Source organism: Lagopus muta, chromosome 4 (genome assembly GCF_023343835.1).
Source record: "Lagopus muta isolate bLagMut1 chromosome 4, bLagMut1 primary, whole genome shotgun sequence".
Taxonomy (NCBI): domain Eukaryota; kingdom Metazoa; phylum Chordata; class Aves; order Galliformes; family Phasianidae; genus Lagopus; species Lagopus muta.
Genome location: NC_064436.1, coordinates 19,235,481 through 19,259,459, shown reverse-complemented (window position 1 = coordinate 19,259,459; position 23,979 = coordinate 19,235,481). Strand labels below are relative to the sequence as shown.

At 37.9% G+C, this 23,979-nt stretch overlaps 1 protein-coding gene across 4 annotated transcripts in view; it reads right to left on the bottom strand.

The window, feature by feature from the left end:
* Positions 1–23,964, bottom strand: part of TBCK (TBC1 domain containing kinase) — an 88,490-nt gene extending 64,526 nt beyond the window's left edge. For 2 of the 4 annotated variants that reach the window (XM_048941111.1, XM_048941114.1), the window contains exons 1-3: positions 23,597–23,815; positions 17,825–18,058; positions 15,726–15,798 (exon numbers count right to left, since the gene is read on the bottom strand). In XM_048941111.1, the coding sequence (XP_048797068.1) occupies positions 15,726–15,798; positions 17,825–18,017 (266 nt within the window). In that variant the 5' untranslated portion in view covers positions 18,018–18,058; positions 23,597–23,815. Of the gene's footprint in view, positions 1–15,725; positions 15,799–17,824; positions 18,059–23,596; positions 23,837–23,943 lie in introns of those variants that run through there. The other 2 variants (XM_048941113.1, XM_048941112.1) reach the window with 2 other exon arrangements.
* Between the last annotated feature and the right edge of the window lie 15 nt (positions 23,965–23,979).

Here is a 23,979-nt window from a genome sequence, read left to right as displayed (position 1 = left end):
AAACTAAAAAACCAAATTGCAATTGCTGAGCACGAGATCCATCTCTCTGCTGCAAACTCTCCTCTTAAGAACAACTAAGCTCAAGTGAGCTCCCATGCCTCACAGGAGGTTAGACTACTATCTAGTAGTCTAGTTTCACAGTTTGTAAGGCCACCATGAGCACTGAAGCAAGTTTCTAGAAGTGCAGAAGGTACAGTCTTGAAGTTGCCTTTAGGCATCAGGTACATCCATCCTTTAAGGAAAGAATAAAAACCAACAGAACCAGAAATAAAACGAAAAAATAAAAAATGTAATCCTAAACAAGGAGGACGTTCAGGTCACCAAATGTAGGAAGTGAAGTCTGTGCTGATTCTTAAAGTTTTTACTCATTACCCAGAAGCCTATTATTCAATAGACCAAGCAGTATCTCATCCTTCAGCAGGAGGCAGGTAGAGAAGAAAGAAGAAATAATATGATTTGTAAAATCGCAAACAAAAAAAACCCACAAAAAACAGGCATATTAGGTTTGATACCAACAGCTGCTACACCACTGACCTAACAAGGGCCTGCATCCAAGTTATGTGGTACAAAAAACCTTGTTCATCTCATCAAGGTCATGATGACAACTTAAAACTGTGGTGGAGCAAATTATTCCATTGCTCAAGGCAGGTAGGGTAGGAAGGATTCAGTAAAAGCAAAAAATCTGACGTTCTCTTCAAAAACTGACCTGAAGATCTGAAGGGATATCAATCATCTTCAGCTTCTACTTTTCCTAAAAATATTTTAAGCTTCTTCTCTCCACTAACAGGAAAAACAGAGAGAAGCAGCAGGAATTTACCTGCAAAGGAAACACTACACAGACAAGGGGGAAAAAAAAAAAAGAAAAAAAAAGAAAAAAAAAAAAAAAGGGTATCTCTTTATATCTATCAGTACTTTTCCAAGGCTTCATTTTTAATTCTCCTTTTTTCTTAGCTTGCATACCAACAAACCTACTCAGTTACAATCTACTCAATCACTTTTAAGAAGGGATTATCTTCATGTGAGAGGACTGCATACTAATATAAAAATCAAATCATTGCCTTTTTACTCCTGTTTCAAAGAAAATAAGTAGTCATGAATGGGGGGTAACCTGTATTCCTCCACTTTAGAAATGAAGAATTGAAAGATTCTATAAGGATTAATCCAATATTGGGTTTAGATTTGGAACTTGAAGGTATAGAAGCACAGGAAAGGAAGAAACAACGATAACTCAATTCCTTCCTCAGATATCCCTTTGGTAAACAGAGAAAAAAATACTCTAGAAATTGATACAAGCAAATTCAGCCAATAGTACAAAACCAGCATGGTTAAGAGAGGCATGTGCATGGCATTTGTGGGGGAAGACAGAAGAGAAGACTTAAAAACCCACAAAAATGAGGATTGTTTTATTACCTCCAGGAATTTGTCAGACCAAAAGCTATACCAGACAAATGACTAATTTCCACTCACTAATAGTACACAGGTGGCTTTACAAAAAGAAATAAACTTTTCCATTTAGCAGGCAGCCTGATCTCCAGTCCGTTAAATTCTTACTGCTAGGGAGATGTAGCTGTTTTTTCAAAGTTTGCTTCAATCAACCTCATGTGTCACAGGAAACAGATGTTCTAGCAAAGCTTCAAATTCTTGTGGTGCTGCAGACTCACTGATGTGATTATCTGATTTCTTAGGACACTTTTGTCACTTTCTGGATTCAGACAGAGGAAAGAAAAAAAAAAAAAAAGATCATTTTTTGCAAATTTTCTTGCACCCACTGCAATCTTCCTCATGACTGAGAAAAGCACCTGGGCCAAGATGAAAGGGAAAATACGTACGAGTAGAAAGTGGCATACTTACACCCTTGTCTTTCTTCAGAGGATGAGTTATCAACGATCAGAGTGGGGAAGAGAGATCTATCAGTGACTAAATAAAGACAACACGCTCCTAAAATAACCAAGAGCTGAGTGAGCATACTCATTCAGTAGTGAATGAGCACTACTGTGAACAAATTATATGGAGAGCTGCCCAAACCATAAGACAACAGCATAAGTACAGGAGTGAACTAAAAAAGATGTACACGTTTACAAGGGAAATCAGAAACTTTAAGACAGAAGGATTCTGAATTCTTGAAAAAACAAACAAAAACCCACCAAACTGCAAGAAACATGTAAGAAACTGAGCCAGAATCTCCAAGATATGATGCTCTGGTAAAAACTTACTGCAATGGATTATTACCATTTTAGGCCAAAAATCAATGGTCTTTCACACTTTAAAGGGTCAGAACCTGAACTTATTTGAGTCCAGTATCCTTTTTCCTAAAAAGATGATAGGCAGATGCCTAGGAAAGGATTGAGGGAAGGGTACAGAACAAGTGTATATGAAGTGTTCCCTGATACTTCCTGGCTTCCAAACAGAACACAAAAAGCAAACAAAGAACACAACCAACCAACCACTGAGAAAAAGCACACAAAAAACCAACAAATAAGTTTCCTCAAGTATCGTATCCGATAATGTCTGACTATAAAGTAATCCCTGCAAGCCTCAACAGATTTCGTAACAGAGTATCCAGTATTCCAAGTCCTTCATCCACATTCACAGGAAAGGACCTGTCAGTTGCTGTGAAAATCCACAGCCACCAAGTATTCTGTAAGAATTCCTTGCTATGTTATCAAAGGGCTCTCTACAGAGTGTCCTATTACTCTAAATTCCAGATGAATAATTTGAAATTTCAGCTTGAAGCAAATAAAATGATTGCCAAACTGCAGAGTAGGGAAGGAGGTTTTGGAAAAATCCATTTGACAGCCAGCAGCAGTAGTCCCTCTGCATACCACAGACTGCTGAGGGGAAAATAAAATAAAAACCACTTTACTGCCTTGAATACTTAAAAGAAAAAAAAAGAAAAAAAGAAAAGAAAAAAAAAAAAAGAAAAAAAAAAAGAAAAAAAAAAAAAGGACTGTAGATCATACAGCTGGAAATCAGAGGTGGGTGGAGTTGGGAGACTTGACCTATTAAACTGTGGAATAAGAGAATTCCAAAGAGAGAAAAAGGAAGAATGAAAAGAAGAGGTAAAAGGTCAGCATTCGTTTCAATATCATGGAATTTAGATTCACTCAGGTTTCCTTTCCTTCAGTTGAATGGCAAATCAATGCCCATCTGCGCAAGAACTCACTGTATTCATCCTTAGCAAAAGTGCATTCAGATCATTAATTGTAAAGATGCCTTCTCCATACCTCTTTACTGCTACACCAAAACAGTTTAAAATGAAAGAGTAACCAAGTAGCACACAAGATGTTTTTGCCTGCTTACTGATTACAGTTACACTTTCTGCTGAAGAAAGCAATCTCTTTTTTGGCAACTTCAACACAGGCAGCTGTAGCTATTTCAGTGTGGTTAACCAGAACATGCAGTTACACCTGAACATCAATTGAGGGAACAAAGGTATCTGGGGCTCGATGCAAAAATGGAGGCAGCAGCATAACTCTGGCACAGGAGAAATCCTTCTGGTTGTCACAAATGCATTTGTGGTATTTTTAATTGGTGATGGCAGCTTTTGGGTTTCTAAATCTACCAAAAAGCTTCGTGCGCTATTCTGAAAAAGCGTTTCATACTATGAAATTAACGGAGGTCCACCTACAATTTGACAAAAGACTGGCATCACAAAAAAGCCTTCCTATCTAGATAACTGTAGAGAGCCCTGTAATTTTTGCACCTACTGAAGATAAATATGTCAGTTAGTGTTAGAAGTAACGCTTCTTCATTGTAGTGGCAATTCAAGGCAAGAGGGAATTTATAACAGCTGGAACTAGAATTATTTTGACTGTCCTCCAGAAGGAACAAAACCAAGAGGAGCAAGGTATGCTGATTATACCACGTTCAAGTGTATCTGTTTCCTCAGACTTCAAACATATGTGGACATACATAGAGATGCATGCTTAAGAAGCCCTTTATCCAAACTGTGCATCTTTCTCTAACGCTAAATTCTTGCTGAAAAAGTAAAAACCGAAGGAAGAACATCTCAGCAATCAGGAGTGTTAAGAGGCTTATGACACTGGTATACAGGAGCAAAAAGACAGATTCCTTTTCCATACAGGAAAATACACCAGTGTGACATGAACCAGCAAAGCCATCAATCACTACTCCAGACCTTGTGAGACAAGCAAGAACTTGGAATTCAGGAAGGAGACTCATCCCAACAAAGTGTGTCTGTTCAAAGTGGAACAGAATCAGGTTGTGAACAGATGTAATGTTTCCGAACTCATAAAAATTACAATACTTTAACACAATCAAAACTACAAACCAAAGAAAATAACATTTGGAGTTCTACTACAGTGAATGATGCAGACACATTGGTTAGAAGCGGTGCAGCCAAGTGGTTACAGCAAAGAATGAAGTTTGGGTATAATCCCAGCTGAGACAACCACTACGCTGACCTCAAGAAAGCCATCTGACCTCCTCATGCCTCAAAAGACCAGCTGGAAAACTGGATAAAAAACAGGACTGGTTGAAAAACAGATGTGCAGATGAATTGGGTCTTCCTGGGTAAATAAATTACAAAATACCTTATATAGAACATAAAGAGTTTGATGCAGGTGGGAATGGTTTATTTAGCACTTTATTACATGTTTGATTAAAAAATGGCACTAGGGATTGAGACTGTAAACACTGCCAATGTACTTGGAAATGCACTCACATTATCAGAACGAAATGAACTGGAAGGGAATGCAACAAGCTGAGAGTACAAGACAGAAAAAATTAATTTTATGACAAAGACCTCAGGAAGTCTCTAACTCACGCACAGAGGTATTTCACACAGGATATCTTCAACAAGTTTGCATTGCTCATCTGAGGAAACTCAGAAAGCCCTTTCATTCCTCTTCTAGAGTTTTAAGCTGGAAGCATGATTTTAAAAGCAACACAAATGATGTTACATTTTTATGAAGGTCTCAACTTGTAATGTCCAATAAAAAAATCCATAAAACAGTGGATGAAAGCATAGATAAAAAGGAAGAACTTCATATATACAGCATATTGCACGCAAAAATGTTTAGACATCATTTTTCAGATTGTTATCACTTTGAATGATTTCAATGCATCTCCTTCTCTTAAAGCACAAATTTTAAACCACAGCACTTGAATTCCTTTAAGATATTCAGCACTCATCCTATATGCCAGGGGAGCAAATGAACAAAAGACCATCTAAAACAATAAGCACACCTGACAAAGCACTGTCTTAATGAAACCAGTAGCACCATCTGCTTTAATGTACAGAAAGAGAAAGATGCATTCAAACTCCCAGATTTTGATCTTGCCACTGATTAGCTTGTGAGAAATAATTTTTTGTCACTCAGGCCTCATGTTGGCTCAGGTGTAAAAGATGGAACAACACTTCTACTTTGACCAAAAAGCACTATGAGAAAGTTTCGGTCACCACCTGGTGATAAGGTCAAACAGTCCTCATCTGAAACCTGATCATAGACTATACATTAGTAGATAAACAGCAGAGTAGAACTAGATACACAATGACAATAAAAAAAACCAAAACCAAGCAAGAGCAAGTGGAATGAGCTTACTTTCCTATTCTGCACAAAACCAAACAACAACGAAAGTTAACAGAACAACAACCACCAACTTCTGAGATTATACACATGTTGCCAACATTTCATTTAATGCAGTGACACCTCACGCTTTCACGCTGACAAACTGTAAGAGTAGAATTAAGATCAACTTCAGTCAGATAATAAAAATCTTCTTTGCATCCTCTGAACAAATACACACGCCTCTGAAAGGTCACATACTTTGTGATCAATAACCCTGGCAAGATCTATCACAATCACAGGTATAGAAAACCAGTCTGACAACATATAGAAAGGCAATAAAAGAATTAACTGCAGTCAGGATATTTTCCTTTAAAAAATTAAAAGGTATTAAAATTAAATTAAATTAAATTCGACCTTCAGCTGCTCAAAAACCCATTTTCATGACAGTTCCAAATTTGAAATCAAACCCTATATTCTAGACAAGGATAATCACTCATCTGTACCTGAGGGCTCCAGTATCTAAACTTTTAGGCACAGAGTATGTCAAATTTCAACTCTCCAAAGTGCACATAACTTGACATTTGTCTATTAAACATCTATTGTGCAGTAAAAGGTAGAATTAGCAGCACCACCAGACCCTTAAGGCACACAGTCATTGAAGAAAAAATAACTCCCAAAGGATGCAGGATGAATAGTCACACTGCTGCCACCTGTTCTTTCCCCACCTTAGTCTATGCTATGAAGTGAAGGACATATCCGGAAATCAATTGCTAATTGCACCCTGAACTGTCAAATGTCAGCAGATCAGAGTTGGGTTCATACCTCTACACTTGTGAAGACAGCTGTAACAGCTGCAGATCAAACTTTACCTGATTCACAAATCTGTCATGATCACCCCATCACATTACAATACTAACAATCTTTTCAGACTTAAATACATAAAATTGTATGTTTCAATAGAGAACAGATGACTGCAAAAGTAAAAGAGCTAGCACAGGCGACACAAATGCTTTCAGCTTTGAGAGTCGAAGGTGAAACAACCATGGTTTGCAATCCCTTCTGAAATCAACAATCAAAAGAGCAAGTTCTCCTACGTCTGTGAAGATACTCTTGTCGATAGCTGAAGCTAGCATGTTAGCCTATCAAATCCAGGCATCAGTCAATGTGCTCCCCAGGCAAAAATCTTACTTTGAGCTGCTGATCTCAACCCACATTAGTAGTGCATTCACCTAAAAGACAAAAATTTGGTTTACTACCATTTTCTACTACCAGAGAAGTTTCAAGACTCTTCTAATAGAAAGTGATGTATTCACGAAAATGAAATTTCAAGAAAAAACGTTCTTCCACTTTTCTCTGTCTCCCAAATATATTCATGATTTAAGAAAGTCACACAGTTTATGTGACTACATAATGACAACTACAACAATGCTGGGTTGTACATTTAAAATGCTCCTACAAAAGGAAGAACATAAAATTATTTTTATAGTCACCACACTCATACTCTGTAAGCATTTTAAGAATATAAGAAATTCCACTATGCCTACATTTCCAGTCGAATGATAGCCTTAACAATTGCTTAATCTGTGCTAAGAAACAAAAATAAAGACTAACCAATTTCCAGGAATCAATTTCTAGCTGAATCACCACAGCTGCCGGAAACCAGAGTAATCAACAAGAACTGCCCATCCTGTGCTGTTAGTCCACTCAATTAATATCCAAAAAGTTACTCAAAGGTTCCAGTGTTGCTCTTAGAATGTAAACTACTATGTTACTTGTTCAACTGCAATTCTGTAAAGTCACTAAGTGTCCGTAACATTTACATCAGTCACTTAAAATCAGTGCTTTTCAAAGGTTTGCTGACAGGATACAGCAGATTAATTCAATCCCTGCTTCTTCCTTTCCTCCAATAACAGAAAACATTGCACAGAATTAGCTAACATTGTCTTTGCCAGGAAGAAAGGGAAGCAGGGTGGATGGCAGAATATAACCAGATCTGTCATTCCACTCTACAGTTAACTGAGTGCAGCTTCCTTCTGTAGACCAAAGACAGAAGGAAAACATTCTCTTAATGAAAAGACACAGACACATATATGTGAAAGAACTGAACATAGCTTTAGATGCTATGCTTGAAGCCCTGTTTTAATAAAACAAGACATTATGTCTTAAAGGTAAGCTACTTTCAGACACCAAAGCAGCCTTTTTTCACCCTGCCCCTCTATCGCTCAAAAAGATGACAGCAGAGTCTTCTGTCACCCCTGCCTCTATCCAGGCAGAAGCCAACTCTCATAAACCAGAATCCATAAGCCTATATCCATCCTATATCCATATATCCAAGGATAACTGTGATTTTATTAGGGCTGTGAAGATTATCTCTCATAAAGATTAATGTCACAGTGGGATTTCCGCAGAAGTTTTTATTCCAAAAAGGAGTGGGTCATCATCTACATTTGCCGGTAGGAAAAACTCTGCAATCACATTATCAAAAGACTGTAGGTCTTGTCAGACTTTCAGCTGTGAGCAGAGGGATTATTTTGAGATATAATCACTAAGAGGGAGCTTTCTTCACAAAAACGAAATTTAAAACTATGGTACTTTTGGTTGAGTCTTTGACCAGGGGCTTTCATTTCTATGTTACATATACAGTCTCTGGGTTATAGCAAATGCATGGGCTGAATTAAGTGTGAAAGAGACACACAATTTCAAGTTTACCTGAAGCATTTCATATTTTAAAAGTAAAGCAAAACAAACCAACCAACCAAACAAAAAAAAACAGCAACACAAAAGCCTTTCCCTTCAGCAAACTTGCAAGTCAGCTTCTCTGCTCATAAGAGCATATGTATGCACAACATACACTGTGGACTGTAACACTTATTTTACAGTGCTAAATGTTCTTTTCAGTTTTAGTAAGGCAGCTGAGGAATATTTAAGGAAGCTTTTAGGTGTTTGAAGAAATAAACCTGGTAATTTCTGCCAGTTCACAAATAATTTGTTGAATATAACAGAAGTTTAGAGCCAAAAAATAAGGAATTTTGTTGACTGAATTGTGTTTAATGCAAGATTGTAATGCTTTCTCTCCATAAAGAAAAGCAAAACCAAGTATTTTACTACTTTAAACATGTCCCAAGTAAAACAGTAGAAGCTGACTCGTATGTATTATCATGTTTGATCAAATTTTAAGGGTAGAAAAACTCACTAGAAAATAAAATGATTGTCTGCTCAGGATTTGCTGGAAATTTTGCACCAGCAGGAAGCAAATAGCTAACCATACCCTAAATAAAGATATATGTCTGCAGTGCTTATCTTATTTTTTCACTGTCATCATACGTAGGTCTCTGAAGATTTCCTTTCACACAGTTTAAATCTGAATGATTTATTTTGCAGACTGCAAATATTTCTGACAGTAGTCAGGAAAGAATTCACGTCCGCCTTTATATTTTCATCATAAAATTGCACAAGTTTCAGTCACTCCTGGCAGCCACAGATGAATTAATCACAGAACAAGCAGGTACTGCACAATCCAGCATTTTCCTTATCTTTGAACCTTTCCCAGCTCAGACAGATGCTGCGTTCTTCACTGTGCTGGAAGAGAGCAGAACAGATGAGTTCCTGGAAATAGAGCTTTTGCTCCCAGGCATCCAAAGCAGGGCACCATTAAAATATTACTTGAATTCAGAGATCACATATCTCTGTAAGTAAAGTGGCTTTGACCATATTAAACAGTAAGAGAAAATGTTGGTAACATTGGGATTCCCAATACTATCTTCTCTGTTCCCCAAAAAAATCCATCTATGTTCTCCTTTGTTTTGAGATTAAACTCGCCCCATATCACCGCACAGTGCACGACAAGCCAAAAGAACAATCTCAAAATGCTCAAGACACAAAAAAGCAAGCATTCCTCCTCTTCAAAAACATAACAATTAAAGAACTGTCTTCTCTTAAAGAATTCAGCTTCTATGAACAAAATAGTCCTCTTGAACATAACCTAGTTCAAGAAGCTCTATTAATTTCAAATGACACTTTGTATACAACCACTTATTCCGGTAAGTATCAATACTATACAACAATAACCAAACATGCTTTCTTTGTAAGAGTTACTGGATAGCAAGAAAAGCACACAAATCCTTATAAAACTGCATCAAAGCAATCTCTTAACAAATCTCTCTGCCTGCACTTCAGCTTTCTTTGCATGATGACATCAAGCATCAGCAACAAGCCACATTCCTAATTTAAATAAACAAGAATACAGAGATAAACATTTTATAACGGTGCAATAGAATTTTTAAACCTATGAACCAAAATGGCAGCAGTGCACAGGTTTCCTCTTAAAGCCAGACATTTCCTGAAAACCAGTAGATCTTGCAAGTGCTTTTCTAACAGTTCAGTTTTCTTGTTTTTGTTTTTTTAATCTAAATATCTTAAGGTTAGAAGTCAGATACATTTTAGTAGTTAGCTCAAAAGAGTCTGGATCCTTACATCAACGGTACAGATGCTATGCAAAAGTGAAACAGAACAGAAAGTTCCAAGTGAAGAACAGTCTCCAAATGCAGGTGATCAAAGGGACTTCACAACTAGGCCAATAAGCAACGGTGCTGTTAGAAATTTCGTAGCTAGCAACTAATATTCCTCAAGGCATTAGAAGTGCATCACTTTGATCTATAGTCCAGTCTGCATCACTGCAACAGGCAGGAAACACCTATTGAGAGGTAACACTAAACTCGCACGTAGCCAAACCAGATGCCTGTGACTAAAGGCTATAAATGTACTAATTAGCATACAACTTGTATCAAACTGCCTTTAACTAACACTAAAAATGTCATCAAAAGGACAGATAGAGATGGATGCAGCTGAATGTAGAAGAAATTCGTTTAACAGAAGCTGTCAGACAGAAGGACTGGGCAGTCTGTAGTCATGCTGAAAGAGTAGTTTCTCAGCTACAAAACACTATTTCACAACATAGGCACCACAGTTAGCTGTGCATTTTTGCACATGTGACAAAAAGAGCGTGCATGCTGCATTCACAAAACATGCATGGCCATCCACAAGGTGGCTTACCTTTCACATTGCTGTTGCCACAACTGAAATTTACCACCCATGCCATTGCTGGGCTCACATCCACTGTTTCATCTCCATAAGTGTTCAGCAAGTATCGATGAATGTCAGTGGGTGCAATTTTTTCCATATACAGGAATTCAGTCTCACAGCTTTGCTCCATACACACTTCCACATCAGCTACCATTCTGTAAGACTGCCCCCTTTGCTGCCATCTATCGCACAGCAACAAGAAGTAATGGATTATTGGTGGGAAGGTTCAACCTCTACTGCTGTCATCCACCTTTAATATTGTAGGGCATCATAAACTGGAAGGCATTACTTTCAGAGCAACCCTCATACTTACAGAAATCAAAATGTTCTTATGTTGAGAAAAGCAGCGTTGAATAACACACAAACGAGTCAGGACTAACGTCTAATTTTTCAGTATAGTTTTGGAAAGAAACCACTGGCAAGAAACGACAGGCAAACAACAGCCACTAACACCCAAAATCAGATTCTCACACATGCTTTGGAAAAAAACTAATTTTAAATAAGTTTATTTATTAATGCCACTCCATTTTACTGCTTGACCGTTTATCCTTGCTAAATGCAACCTCATTATGACATATGGATTTCTCATGTGAAATTCCAGCACAGACTTGATTCAAAGCAGAATGCACTCTGCCCTTGAAGTTCTGCTCATACGCAGCTCTTCAAGTCAAATCATGTAAAACCATCAGCCTTTTGATGATTTGCACCTGACTTACAAAATTTTTGAGGAATCCCTGGCTACTCAAGAACTGCTTTCCCCATGCTCTGCATTTACCACTACCTTCTATTACACAGCTTCACTTCAAGTTTGCCAAAGTACATTAACAGCAAAGACAGCATAACAAAATTTAATCGATGTGCAGACAATACAGTCAAATAAAATGTAATCATCCGCATCACTCACTCATGTTTTCTCCAAACTAGTAAACAGCTGTGGACACAGCCTGCATCCAATCAAAAGTTGCACGCATGAAACACCATACCTTGCATCTCTGATGGTTCACTAGTAATTTCTGAAAACCCTAACTTGCAAAACATACGACTATATTTTACTGAAGAAAGGAATAAGCATAGGCTGCCCAAGCCACACATTGAAAACCAATTCAGAAACTCAGCTGTAGGTGCCAAGTCTGCCGAATGTCACTATTTGCTGGCGTTTTTATTATTATGAGTACAAGTGCAGACCAGCTTCCTGAAAGAATGAACGCACTTCAAGTGTGATTGAAAAGGCAAAACTCCCAAGTCTTCTTCTAACAGCACAGAAGCAGAGAAAATAATTCCTTTAACACTGTCTGGCAAAGGTATCCCACGGGAATAGTTTTCAATGTGTTTAAAAGACAGAGAATCTTAAAAATAAATTCACATGCTACATTCTGGTTTGTGGTATCACCAGGGCTAAAAGAACTAGTAACTTAGCAAATCTAGTAAAGTTTTGGCTTCCACAAACTTGAAAACTACCCTTAGTGAAACTTCTTAAGTACAACAGTTTAATCCTTCATGATTTTTTGTGACTTATGTTCAATTCATTTACAATAAATCCTTGCATGCACAAGGAGACACAGAGGAAGTCAGCCAGACTTTAAGACACATTTTCAAATCTCCAAACAGCACTAAACTACTACATGTTTAAATTAGATATTTACTATTGTGCTTTGCTATGTACATGAGTTCCTAGCTCCTTAAGAAAATAAGAATCCTCAACATATGTCTGAGAGCTAGTTTTTGAATAATGACTGTTTCTAGCTAAAATTAAGTACTTACTTTCTCTGACCCATAATAAAAACAAACAGGATATTAAATTAGGAATAAACAAGAAGGGAACAATGTCCATGTGGCCACCCTCAGAAAAACAAAGAAACATGGAAGACACTGAAGAACTGCTAAATTCCTCTTCTGCATCTGGTTACATACAAGAAGAATCACAACAACTCTACTCATTTCATCCACTGGAGAGTTACTGAAATTTGGATGATAGATGCAACCACAGCACGTGCTCCTTTTAGGATCCCATCACTCAGAAAAGAAAGTTATCCAGCTATCAGTTATCAAACACTTACTAGCACTACATTTTGCAAGTGAAGTTGAGCACATTAATTTTAAGGACAATTGCAAATCATCACTGCAACTTCTGGAGTGTGCTGCCACAGTATTAAGACTGAATTCCTGAGTATATCACAAATCCAGATTCTAGAAACTTCTGGTGGTATGCTTAGAAATAAAACTTACTGCCCAGCAACAGAGCAAGTTATGTTGATGGTGATGTTAGAGTATTTCTGATTTCCAGTATTTGGCCCCTATGTGCACATGACTCACTAGAACTGGAAAAGCTGATAAAACTCTGAGGTTAATTACTCAGCTGTATTTTTTTTTTTTTTTAAACTATAATTCATATATTAGGGAATGTGTGCTACACTTGATGCATGACTTCAGACAAGATTAGCTGCAAATAACTACCAGACAGCTGTATGGCCTGTTTTCCAAGATGGACAGTCCATAACATCACATCTTAAATTTCTACACTAGCATAATAGAAGATTTCCTGCTGATTTTACATCAGCTTGTGGTACAGGTGCAAAGGACTTAAGTTACTGGCAAGCATAAGGAGAATTAATCTAGAGAGCAGAAGAGCAGCTTTTCACATTCCATAAACAACTTATAAAATTAATTGCAATAGCATACATATCAAGTCCGGATGTGTAACCAGCTTGGCCACCACTGACAAATGCAATCAAAACACATAGAAGAAGTCAAATACTTCCCTCCAAAGGTAATTAATACTGACAGTTCAGATAACTAGTAACTGGGAATTAGTCTATCCAAGTTGTTTCCAGAAATTTATAGGTCTCACAGAAGAAACAAAAAAGGTCTGTTTTAACTTAAGAAAAAAAAGAAAAAAGATAGAGGGAAAACCACAGAATCACAGAACAGTTTAGGTTGGAATGGACCCTTAAGTTCCAACCCCCCTGCTGCAGGCAAGGACACTTCCCACTGGACCAGGTTGCTCAAAGCCCCCTCCAGCCTGGCCTTGAGTGCTTTCAGGGAGGGGGCAAATGTCAGTCTTGCAAGAAACTTCATTTTTTAGTGAACATAATTTATCTCTTATGTACTATCACAAAGGCTATTATCTACAGTAGATAAATCACTGATGTCTGAAAGTTAGGAACATACATAAAGGCTATATGTTAACCCAATGCCTCAAGTGTCACAACTTCCTGAAAAAATCCTAGCTGACTCATAGAAACAAAGATCAGAGAGTCTGTACTGATGTATAGACTATATCTTCTACTATATCAAGTCTAAAGGAAAAGGTAATGCCAGGCTTTATGCATCTTCTCAACAGAACAACAGCCAAAATAGCCAAGATAACTATAACAGACTAAATACCTTATCTTGGCATGCCAAAACAACAGCCTGTGAACCTCAACAACCCATCTAAAAATATCTCAAAAACCTTTCAGGATGCCACAAAACACAGCTGATACAGAGGGGCAAGACAGATATGCATACAGAACACAACCATTGTGTGATAAAGATTCATTTATAGAATTTTGAGAGAGAACTTTTCCCCTCTATAGCAACAAAACATACGTATGAATTGTATCAAGCAATTCAAAGAAAACTGAAATAGCTACAAAAACAGTCAAGAGACAGCAGACAGACTGGGCTGCTTCTCATCTGACACCAAGACACACATGTTCAAAAGCCAGTGCGAGAACTGGGAAGAAAAGAGCTTCTGATGCTTTCACTATTTCTGGAACTTTGCACAATAAGAACCTGATGCAAAACCGTGTGAAGGGCTGCAATTTATATCACACATGAAAAGCCCTTTACACATCATCTTTAAATACCTCTCTATCTGAAAAAAGAAAATAGAAGCCATATTCGCCTAACATTCCTCTGCAACATAGAATGACATTCAAGCTGTTGTTCACCAAAAGCTAACATACTGGCAACAGAGCATTCTGTATTCAGATTTACCTCTGCCTAAAAACATTGTTAGCATTCTGTTTAGGGGCCGCATGGCTAACAAGTCAGAGTCAGTAACTACTCCTTATTTCAAATCTCACTTGGGATGAATCGCGGGAATTGTACCTGGACGCTATTTCATCAAGCATAGCTCACTTCAGATGCCTAACGCTAACTGCAGTTAATTGGGAAGACACTCACACACACTCACACTCACACTCACACAGAAAATCAGACATTTTTTCTAAGCAAGCATATTCACTAAGCTTACGTGAATGTCAAGAGTGTGAGATGTAATGTGCGGTATAAACCTTTGAGAAACTGAACAGACTGGATTTCTCCAAACATGTTAAGTTCATATTTCTTGCATTCTAGAAATAACCAGCCAACACACTTGGGATAGCAAGACATCATGTTTATTTTCCTCCACTCTTCATGATCCCTGTGTTACTCTTACTCTTACTTACTCTTCAGGAGCAGGGTTGTCTTTCCTCCAAAGGCAATATGGATAGGCTCTTTACATTTCAAATCCCAGTTAAAACTCCCAGCAACAAGCCAAAAACAAATTATGTTTGCTTCTTTAAAGATAAAGCTCAACTATTCTACACATTGTAGCATGAAAGCTAGTGCTCTTAACTTTGGACCAAAATCTTGGTGGAGTGGCTATATCAGCCCAAATTAAAACTGCTTATTAACAACCTGGCATAGGTATCTTATATCCTGTCCAGTCTCTAGTTAATAAGTTAACAGATGTCTGCATGCATCAAATTCTCTCCCTTCTAGTGAAAGCAGAATTTCATCATCAGGGACACAAAAAAAATTCAAAATAGTTATTAGGAAGATACTGACCCCAAAGAGGTCTGACTGTGTTGTAAAAAAGAAAATCCAAAACTACTATTACAAGTAGATTGAGTTACAAAGTATTTCCATTGCAATATAACCCCCCTAACTCCTCTAGCTTCTTGAACTGTACAGAAATGTGCACTCCAGGCACGCGTTCATCTGATAAACAATGTTTATATGCTGAGCTCTACGAGAATATAATTGATGCAAACCAGCAAAAATTTAAAAAAAAAAAAAAAAAAAAAAGGCTAGGAATTTGCCATAGATATGTCAAATTTAGAGAAGTTTAGCTTGACACCTTACCTGACTGGTTTTCCCTCTCGTAGCAAATCTTCCAGACTATTGTCACAGTGTTCAGCAGCCACAACCAGTCTCTCTAATAGGAAAAAAAGTATGTAAGAATACAAGTTCAGACCTCTCAGTACCCACTTGGCAGACGTTACACTATTTTGACATACACTGTGCATAAAATTACACATATTGAGCTGCTATGTACTAGTTGTGTACATGACAACCATTTTCATTTATGAAATACAGCAGACAACCTCACCGAAACACACCTTTCAGCCAGTGACAGTCAGATTTGGCTAACAGAGGTTTCAAAGATTAGCATCCACATGTTTGCAGAAATCTCCAGTCAGGGTGACAAGAGAGAGATTTAAAGTAACATCAACTTTGAGGAAAAGGATTCAGAAGGAGCACAGGAATCTCATCTAATCGACCAGCTAACACACTGCCAGCTGTAGTTTTTCTTGCCTAGAAAAATAGTGCATATTCTGGACACTGATGGGCTGGCTCTGAATACAGAGCAAAAGAAAGCTATTGTTACACTGAAGCTAGCAAATATAAAAGGAAGATGATGGTACAGGACAGTGCACAGGGGAGGAAGGTTTTGCTTTTGCTACTCACAGAACAGCTAGAAGTGAACTTTCAAATTCAAAACCAAACCAAAGTAACTATCCCAAACATAAGTAGTCTTACCAGACTTACAGTAACAAAGATAGAAAGTACTTCAAGGCACGCAAGTCATAACTGACATTTTGAAGAAAAATAACATCAAATCACTACACATAGGATAACAAGAATTCTGTCAGTATCAGAAGAATAAGATTTCCCATCAATGTTAGTATGTTTGCAAGAAAACCTGTATCTTTGATAAATTACTTGTTATTCTAATCACTACAGCGGCTTCACTGTTAAACGTTTTACTTGCTTTTCTGCAAACTGCTTTAGTTATCGAGTATTTTCCTTTATATTTCCATGCACTCAAACCTTCATGTGTCTTCACTGTCAAACCAGCCAAGTTTGCCTATATATCTCTTGTATCTAATGCTTATGGTGGCTAATGTTTCTTAATCTCTCACCTTGAACACTACAATAAGTAAATCCCATTTTCTGCTTTAAGAGGTACTAGCAAAATTAAGATAAAATAAACAATCTTGCTAGATCTCCTGGCTACAGAAATCTAAAAATTTGTGAGTTTGACAGCAAATAAAAACATACTAAAAGAACTTCTGCATTCTCCCCTCCTCACAGCCCCTCGGAACACTTCACAACACGTTTACTTGGCATTATCACAATTCTCTAAAAATCTGAAACATCCTATCATTTTGCACTCTAAATGAAAATACATTACCTGTTCTACTTTGTTTGATCAGTTAAACTGTCTCATAAGTTCACACAGTGCACTGTTATATTGGACCACTGTTGGTTTAACAGCTGAGGCTGGCAACTACAGAAATTCGGTCACAAGTGTTGCAGACCTTTTGTGGAAATTAAGTGCTGTTGTCCCACTGAGCTTGCAACAGAATGAGATCATGTGGAACAGGAAAAACAACTGAAGCCTTATTTCAGCTAAAAATACATATGACAAGATATTAAAAAGAAATCCTCCATACTAGAATAAAGTAATTTTTAGTGGGAGAGATATTAAAACAGCTAGAAATCAAAAGAAAAAAAAAAAAAGAAAGGAAGCTGAGACACTAAGGAAAAGAAAGCTGAGACTGAGACAGCTAGAACAGCTGCAAATGTACAAGAGATCGAACCATCATATGAAACTGATCACACAAACACAGCACAGGAGCTTGGCATAAAAAAAAAAAAAGATGTATTTCAAAGTCATGGTGCAACAACCGAGTACCAGAATTTTTAGCTTTTATCAGTTAGCATGATGCATAACAAAAGAAAACACGATGAGCCTCTGCCTCGACTCTGCAAAGAAGAAACAAAGGCACCAAGATCACCAGTTACAGAACAGTGTGCAGTTATTTTGAATCTGCAAACCAGCAGCCTTCTTAACAGGTGCTATAAAGGCAATATTCTGCTCGGTCACCTTCAGATATTTTTTCACGAGATTATAACAATAACCAAACATTAGATATCCTTATTAAACAGATACTCACCATGTTTACCTCTGGTAATATCAACGTACTGGCAAAGCCTAGGATGGGTGATTGTTTTAAGGATTTGAAACCTCCCTAAAATTTTGATGGAGTTGGGTGTCAGAGGAAGGCCGTTACTTCCACAAACATCATGTGGAAGAGCTGAGGCAAAGAAGGTGGAAGCACCCATCTCAGTATCTCTTAAAGGAAACATTTCTCTGCACGATCTTAAACTCTTCCAAGCAGGCAGTGTTCCTTAAAAAGAAAGCATAGATAAAAAGTTTACACACAAACGATACACATTCTTGTAATCATCTTATGAGTTGCTTATCAAATAATGCACTTACATTTTTTTCTTCCTCAGGAAGGGGAAACTGGATATTTTTGCATAATTAACATGATATTAATAACACAGTGCTGGTGCATCATAAACATTACATTTAAACATGAAAATAGAATGAGTTTTAAAGACTTAACAGTCAAAACTGGGTTTAGCAGCAGACAAACGCTTTAACGCAATCTTCAGAGGAATACTGCAATATAAAGGTTCTGTACTTAAAAACCAGTAACCACACTGAAGAGAAAACATTCCTCTAAAGTACCACCTTGTACCAGCAGGCCACAAATCGAGATTGCCATTGCTTGTGTGATAATCCAGCATCTACATACTATAGCATTTCTAATAGTCTAAGCTGCAAAGTAACAGTCTTCTGTCCTACCAATATTTCTTTCCTACCCACAGGTACTACTCGCTCCCACACTGACTAACAAATTAAGGAAGCAATTTACAGAATGTTGGAGTGCAACATACTTGTGTATAAGAGCACATCCACAATCAGAGATGAAAAAGCCAAGCTCACTTTTCAGTGAGCTCTGGTCTGCAAGCTGTGACAGAGAAGCATGCCCACATAACACGAGACCACAGAACAGAAAAAGATTATGCAGAAGGCTACCATTCAGCTAGCTTCAACTACAGAGGCCTCTGTGCATGTAATCAACAGCAAGAGCCCACCATCTAATGCAGAAAGCACATCCAACTCGCTCATCAGTTAGAAAAAGGTCTTTATAAGCTCCTAAACAGAGAAACACGTAAAGAGTTGCACCAGGAAAATTGGAGAAGAGGAGGAACCTGCAGGATTCAAATCCCATAAAAAAAAAATAGCAGGGAAAAGTTGTAGCATAAAAGCAACATAATTATTTCAAACCAGACATGATAAATCTTTTACCACCATAGGAGCTTCAAGAAATAATAAGAAAGGATTGAAAAATTAGACTGATCAGTAATGAAGCTAAATACTGCTGTTATATCAGCCTTTTGGTCAACATCACAACCTAGTTCCCTGTACAAAACTCCCAGTAAAACTCACTTTCTTTTAAGAATCTTAGCTGAGATTCTGTTCCCATAATGGGTTGCACAGAGATCCTTATACAACAGACATATTTACTGAGTCTATACAACTGGAAATTACAAAGTGTACCTTCTGTTTTTAATTATACAGTTTGATTTAAGATACAAAACAAATACAAGACAGCTTTCATCTGTGTGCATGTGGCATTTCTCCTTTAGAGACAAAGATGTGAGAAACGGTCCTTTAGCTTCTAACAGATACTGACATAAATAATATGAATGAATGCATGAAGGCATCAAACTTCAAAACAAACAACAACAAAAAAAATACAAAAACAGCACAGATTTTGTATAGTAGTATTTTTGTGATCAAAAATCTTTGTAAAGATATAATGTCTTCATATCTTATGAATGTTTAGTGTTTTAGGGAGGTGATTTATTTTATGATTCTCAAAAAGCAACTAACAGGTAGAATATACCACTGGAAAGACACAGACTGGACTGAATGGAAGCACAAAGATTTATGGGTGTGCAGCAAGTTCCAGTGGAGAAGCTTTCACTGCGTCTTTACAATAACCCAAGGTTCAGATTCCTGTAAAAACATTGCGTTTGCCAGAAAGAACTACCTGGCTTCAGAAAGAAAATACTTATTAACCAAGAAGAAAAAAATTGGATTTGGAAAGTGAATTATAACCTTCTTTGGCACGAGTCCTCCAATAACTGTTTTAAAATAAAGAAACATTAACATAACTACAGTCTGGGCAGAGGGGTGCATGGAAGGAGTAAACTTGTGCCAAACATTGTGATGGATTATATGTGTGAATATTTAATATGTTTACTCAGATGAGAGATGTTTTCATTTTCACTGTGGAGAAAGTAATACATTACATTCGCTTCCAGCTGACATTTGGAAAGAAATTTTAATGAAAAAAATTGCTAAATATCAAAAACCCAATAACCTTTTAAAGAGATCAAGCTTTTCTTGTGTTCTAGATGCATTGTGCGTACAAAGATGAATTAGATCACACACAGTGTTTTCAACTAGACAGCTGCACACCTATTGCTCACTTTGTTCGGGTGGGAACCAACGAACAGACCAGAAGAAATGAGAAAAACAGACAGTGTCCCTGACAGCTACTAAAAGGAATCATCAGTTTTAGAGGTATGCAGTAAAACAAGTCCTCCTGTTACAGAGTGAATTCTGTTGACTCCCCAAAATGAATGAAAGAAATTATCTCTGATGCTGGAAAAGAGCTAGTTCTGTCAACATATAACTTTATTACAGTTAAGGTCAGATCTCTGTCCATAACTCTCCATTTCCATAGACTCCAAAGACTGAGTAACTAAATCAAGTAAGTCCAAAACTAAAGCTCAGTCCTTCCACCAACTTTAAGAATGGCCACCAGTTACAGCTCAAGTTAAAAGCTCTTTTCAACTAAAGTATTCTAATGCCTTCACAGACATTTCTAAACTCAAACATAAATGTTAAGCACATCTTAAAAATTCATCTGAGTTTTTAAAAAAATTTTCACTAAAAAAATCTGGTAGAAAAATACAGAGCACTACACATTCCCCTTGTGTTCAGGGTATAACAGTTCACAGAAGTTCATCTCTCCTACACAGAAAAGACATGCATTGCATTAATTTTATACATTACAAGAATGAATTATATTCTGCAGAGCCTTCTTATTACTGCAAAGTAACAAGAGAAAAGGAAAAAATGTTTATTATTTTAAATTGACAATAGGCACAGTTAAGGCAAATTCAATTCTAGGACTGAATTCTGGAAATTCAATTCTGATAATCCAAAACAGTGAGGATGGAGGAGGAAGTGATGACTTGTCTTATTAGCGTCATCTAGAATTACCGAGTTCTTTCCAAAGCACCATTTACTGAGTATATGAGAGACAGTGTGCTGCATCTGTGAAAGAGGTCTGGCACAAAGATTAGAAGTACAGAAGCGGCCTGTTTTGCATCATACTTCTGAATAACCCTCCTCAGCTCACTCCTCACATCCAAATCTCCCCCAGAAAGCTTTAAGATACACAGAAACACTAACGTTCCCAGCAAAACCCACTGCAAATAGATCTCTGCAAGTATCTAGTCCACATTCAGATTAGAACTATTTCACAAACCATTTATTTAACTGTCTCCCCATACCAAACATTAAGAAATAAAATATGAAAGGTAGCCGTTCATCCAACAAGCTCCTTTGTTGTCTCTCTAAACACAAACTGCTCTAAGAAAACATTTCTATTCAGAGTTTAACACTAGCCATAATTTTTCCACTTAAACAGAAGGCAATCAAGTCAGCCACACACAGCCATTTGATGCTCAGAAGGAGGGACTGCATGTACAGACACACCAACCTGAATGAATTCATCCTGTGAATCGTATTTATGATGCAGCAGTAACTCAGGTTAACAACTCTTTGCAATTTGGAATGTCCAGTTATCTAAATGTCTCCCCAGAACATGGGTATTCACAATCCTTGCCTTATTAACGTAGTTTTTCAGAATTAAAATGTAATTAAAATCAGTACTGTTACTGAAATATTTTTAAAACAATCAAGATAATTTCAAGAAAGTAGGTGAACGTGCTACACTTATACTGCTTTTCACTAAACACCAGTATTTGCAATGAAATAGGCCATTTTATAAAAAGAAAATATCCTTCGTGGTAACTCTTAATACCTAAGCAAGATTTTGTTAGGATAACAACAATGACCAGAGACCCAGTTTGCTTCATAGCACACAAAGTCTTAAATAAACAAAAATATTCACTTATCGGCTTTATTTTTAAATTTTAAATTTAGTTCACCACAATTTTTTTTTTCATTTGCATAACAAACATTCACTGCAAACAGCATGGTTGTACAGAAAGACACTCTGAAAGACTGCCTATGATCCTAAATGTAAGCAACACTGCGTGTTATTGGACATATTCTCCAGTGGTATAACAACGTGCTTTTGTTTACAAAACTTCCTAACTACTGTGACACTTTTTTAAGAGGTATTCCACCTACAAATAAGAAATAACAGAGTCAAGAGCAAAAAGCTACTGAGCAGTTAGCATGCTTAGATCTTTCTTGTCCCCTAAAATAGATATTTTGGGCTGACTAATGAAGTCTGTACACAAAAGGTAGTTACAGAATCACAGAATCATTAAGGTTGGAAAATATTACTAAGATCACCTATTGCAACCATCAGCTCATCACCACCATGCCCACTAAACCATGACATTTCCAGGATCACAACCCTAAGCATGGGTGCAACTATCCTCAAAACTTTGATTCAGATTCCATCTACAGCAATTCAGCAGACCTATTTATATAATTATAAATAGTATAAATAGTCAGAATTTTCATTATTATACTGTTACTCAACTTGAGACCAACAGCTAATGCAAAAAACAAAAACAAAAACAACAACAACAAAAAAACATTCTGGCAAGGCTCCAACCTTACCTGCAACAAATATGCAAATTTTGAGGGGAAAAAAGTAAGTGGCCTGGTGATTTTGATGCAAGTGACTGATAAACATTTGGAGAGTTGTTTCACAACAATTTTTAGTAATAATTTCTTTCCCAATCAGTGATATTCAAGCACCACCTCACTCAAGAGAAAGAGACATCAGTAAACATTAAAAAGATGTTCTATATGAGCAATATTTGAGAAATTTGTTTCTTCCAATCCTGACTGTTTATCTGTTTACCAGCATAATTCACTTTACCATCCCTCTCTTCACAAAGATGGGGCTTGCTACAATTTCAATTACACAGTATCATAGAATCAGTAAGATCAGAAAAGGCCGCTAAGATGTCCAGCCACTCAGCTAATACCAATACTGCCCACAAAACCATGTCCCTAAGTACCAACACCTCTAAGGCCAGTGACTCCACCGCTCCCGTGCGCAGCCTGCTCAAATGCCTGACCACTCTTTCTGAGCTTTTCCTAATATTCAACGTGAACCTCTCCCAGCACAACATGACGCCCTTCCCTCTCTTCTTATCACTGGTTACATGGGAGAAGAAGCAGACACCCACCTTACCACAGCCTCCCCTCAGGAAGATGTGGAGAGCTATAAGGCCTCCCCTGAGCCTCCCCTTTTCCAGACTAAACAATCTCAGCTCCCTCAGCCACTCCCTCTAAGACTCACACTCCACACTCCTCACAACTTTTTTTTGGACACGCTCCAGGTCCTCGATGTCTTTCTTGTGCTAAGCAGCAATATTGAGAAGTATACACGGGCATTTAGGAATTAACCCGAATAAAAGCGATATTGATTTCAACAAGCTTGCTACAGGAGGGCTAGAAACACCGGTAACGCCAGGCATGCTTCAGGCCCCACCGGGCCCCACAGACGAGAGCCCTGCCAGCAGTGCAGCCCCGAGGCGATGCACGCGGACGGCCCCAGCACCCCCTGATCGGGCCGCTGCTCACACACCTGGCGGGCACCTGACGGCCCTCTCTCAGCTCCACCCGTCACTAGCGGCCACCGAAGAACGTCCCCCAGCCCCACACCCTGAGCCGTTCCCTCAAGAGAGCACGCCGTGCAGCTGCCTGCTCGGGCAGAGCCGTGTGGGCAGGGTCGGGGCTCGTGCAGGGCGGGTACCTCAGCACGCAGCACGGGTACCTCAGCGGGCGGCGCCCTCCCTGACGTAATTCCCGCCCGCCGGCCCCGCAGGCCCCCGCCCAGAGGCTCCCTGAGAGGTGCCTGAGTTTTTCTCTTATTTAGGCCTGAAAAAAAAAAAACAAACAACACAAAGAACCACTTTTTCTTTTTTCCTTCACCGTGTTGAGTTATGGGGAGGACTTCCAAAGCAATGC